Source organism: Musa acuminata, chromosome BXJ3-6 (assembly GCF_036884655.1).
Source record: "Musa acuminata AAA Group cultivar baxijiao chromosome BXJ3-6, Cavendish_Baxijiao_AAA, whole genome shotgun sequence".
In the NCBI taxonomy this organism is placed as follows: domain Eukaryota; kingdom Viridiplantae; phylum Streptophyta; class Magnoliopsida; order Zingiberales; family Musaceae; genus Musa; species Musa acuminata.
Window position 1 is genome coordinate 41,523,472 of NC_088354.1, and position 3,198 is coordinate 41,526,669.

The window sequence follows — 3,198 nt, forward strand, 5'->3', positions numbered from 1 at the left end:
GTCGTAACAAGACATAAACATGGCAGAGCACGTGATCAGAACACACAGGAGGAGGTCACAGATAACTAATAGGAAATCGAAAAGCTTGAAGCGTATAGGAGGATAAAAGACCATCAATTTGCAACAACAAAGTAGCAAGATTCCCCAGTTTTTGTTTTGCTAGATAGGAAGATGCGAAGGCGGTGCACAATATGAATTAAGTATGGCAGCGTTGTAGTTTCCAATGGATATGTTTTCTGGGATATGAATAGAATGTCTTTTGGATGTTTCCTTGACATATATGAGCAAGTCCCCAACCATATGTGGCTTCATATATGTGATGGGAAATCATACATACAGTTCTCACCACCAACCGCTCATATACATCATAGCAAAGCAATAGAAATTCTGAAAGTGGGCGAATCCTATGGCGATTACTTCCTTTCTCGCAAACATGGCGAGGCCAAACAGCCCCGATAAGACAAGGTTGAGCAGACTTTCCTTCAAAGAGTCAAGTCCTTTCATCCTCCATATGAAGTAAAAGAAGTCAAACAAAGAAAACGCCTCACGACTCCTCTCGGAAGCACTTGCAATGCAAGTAAAGTCGAAACCGAAGAAAAGGTCGATGGAATGATTTCACCCGAAAAGAACCGTTGATCGCATTACCTCTATCGCTTTCATGCGGACGATTCAACACCTCAACACTGCGTTCTTCACCGTCTCCCGCACCTTTGCTACCATAAAGAGAGACAAAAGGAAGGAGAGGGAATTCAAATATGGTGGCCGAATCCTGAACCTCCCATAGTTGAGATCTCAAGTACACCATGAACAATCTTCATCTTTGGAAGCAAAGAAAAAAAGTACACGATGAATTATCAGTTCAAGACACAGTGCTCTACCATTACTTACCACCGGTAACAGTATGCTAACACGACTACCAACTACGGTCCAGAACCATAGTTAACTACTAGCCCTCCTGGCCTGCAACTTCGCTTGATCATGATAGTGCAATATCTAAGCTGCTTGTCCCTGTCAGCAACTCCACGAAAGCTTAAGTTTCAGCAACAACAGATGAAGGGAAGGTACCTCCTATTCAAACAATTAAGCTACGAGTTGAAACCCTGTACTTACTGACATGCACATCATATGAGAATTGAGGAATAGATCATAAAAGACGATGGCTGGATGATATGGCGAATGCTGCGCCCGTGCTTCTTTCTGAATTAAGCAGCTGAACTGGTGCCGGGTGGTGGGCTGTGTGGGTTGTGAGGGTGTGACGGTGTCGGGGAAGTAGTCTTTTGTGGTTTCTTGCGATGCTTCCTGTAGCTGATACCCCGAGCCTTGGCCTGCAGCTCGCGGATCTCGCGGAGATACAGTCTGACAGCCCGTGCACCGAAGGGGTTGGCTTCGCGCTTGCCACCGTTCTCCTCAAAAGCAGCACGGAGGCGGCCAATGAGGGCGTCAAGGGAGCCCCAGGCCTGACGGAGCGGACAAGGGCAAGGGGCAGGTGGGTTGGGGTGGCCAAAGAAGGGGCACGCTGGGGTGTGGATCTTCGTCTTACCGAACTGGTCCAGGTACCGAAGGAACTCGAGGACATGTGCGGCGCTGCACCGCGACAGTGATAACGGTGGCTGGTGATTCTTTAGGTACTGAGAGAAGGTGTTCCAGTCGCGCCGCTTCTGCGCCTCGTATCTGCTTGGCGATGGGGTGGGTGAGGAGGATGACGGGGCAGCGGAGTTTGGGCTGACTGTAAAACCATCGGAGGAAGGACTGGCAGGGCTCGGGATAATGTCCATGATGCATGAAACTTGGTGTCCTCTTCCTTGGTCTGATCTATTAGATGAAGTACCCGTCAAGTATTATAGATCAGATACAGCACATATATATATAGTTTCTGCACTTGCTACAAAATGATTTTGGAATGATGATGATAATGATTTGATCTAGAAATATATGCCGACTGAGTCTGGACCTGACACGCTTATACTTCCCTTCTTGCCTCCTTACTGCATACCATCCTTAACTCTCTCACACACACACACCACAGTGAGAGAGAGAGAGAGAGAGAGAGAGAGAGAGAGAGAGAGCAAACCGGAAATATAATTCAGGTGGAAGTGGGCATGAACACTGTCGCTCCTGCAGTAAGCAGTTGGATCTCCTTTGGCAAAAGGATGATGCGGAAGTCAGGAAGGTGAGATCTTCTAGAAACCACAGCAGCGACAGATAGATAGACGGGGGAGACGGAAAGTACTCGTTTAAGGGAAAGGCCGGAGAAGTATAGTTGATGGGAGCCGAAGACGAGATCTTTGGAGAAGGAGAGGCTTTTGTTACTTGATCAGGTCACTTCTCTCTCCGCTAGCTGATGCTGCTAGAGAACACGAGAGGCTCTGAGAGTGGTAGATCTCATGCTTATGATCTCAGAGGGAGGGAGTTCAGAAGGTAGAAGATACTATGACTGGCCCGAAAGGGTGGGGGGGGCGGGGATATGAGAGTGAAAGGGAGGGGTTGGCAGCAGTGGGGTGGAAGATGATGGTGACAGGGGGCAGTGTGTGTGTGTGTGAAGGACAGTGAAATAGCTATTGGGTTCAATGAATGGAGCGTCCTTTTCGAGATGACAATTAGTAGCTTTAATCAAAACTCTACTCTTTCACGAGTACTTCCTACGATTAAGGAACCCTAAGCTTGTCTGGGCCGTTCTTTGCTGTCAACATTCTTGTATTATCCTCATGCAATAGCTGAACTCATTAAATATAACCAAATATTTGCGATACTCGAATTTATTAGTATTTTATTATATAAATTATAAGTTTCATGTTCGAAATAAAATGTTTTTCTTATTTTATTAGAAAGGATAGAATGGTGTTGAATTATTGTTTATGAATCCAAACATGCCTTATTATCCATTTGATTTGAGTATAAGACAAACTTATCATCTTTATTATCTCCTATTTTTATTCTAATGGCTCATGAGATCTATTTTTTTAATAAGAGAAGAACTAATTATCAATATATTTAATGAATGATACGTTGGGGCTATCTAATAGCCCAATACTCATTCCTATGATTTGTTAATATTAAAAAAATAATTATATAATATAAAATAAAAATAAAAAGTGATATAATAAATTTGATCTTCAAATCAGTTTTGACATTATTGTCAACAAAAAATATATATAAACCTTCATGATTCATCCATCTCGTTCCTAACATTCCTTCTCC

At 43.9% G+C, this 3,198-nt stretch overlaps 1 protein-coding gene across 1 annotated transcript; it reads right to left on the bottom strand.

Annotated features, from left to right (window-relative positions):
- Positions 1–296: 296 nt before the first annotated feature.
- Positions 297–2,446, bottom strand: LOC135639962 (protein G1-like4). Its single transcript, XM_065154000.1, has 2 exons — positions 2,072–2,446; positions 297–1,812 (listed from the first exon to the last, which is right to left on the bottom strand). The coding sequence occupies exon 2, from the start codon at positions 1,773–1,775 to the stop codon at positions 1,203–1,205; it is 573 nt and encodes a 190-aa protein (XP_065010072.1). The 5' UTR covers positions 1,776–1,812; positions 2,072–2,446; the 3' UTR covers positions 297–1,202.
- Positions 2,447–3,198: the final 752 nt, after the last annotated feature.

Coding starts and splice junctions, on each gene's coding strand:
- LOC135639962 (XM_065154000.1), bottom strand. CDS start 1,775: ATGGACATTATCCCGAGCCCTGCCAGTCCTTCCTCCGATGGTTTTACA.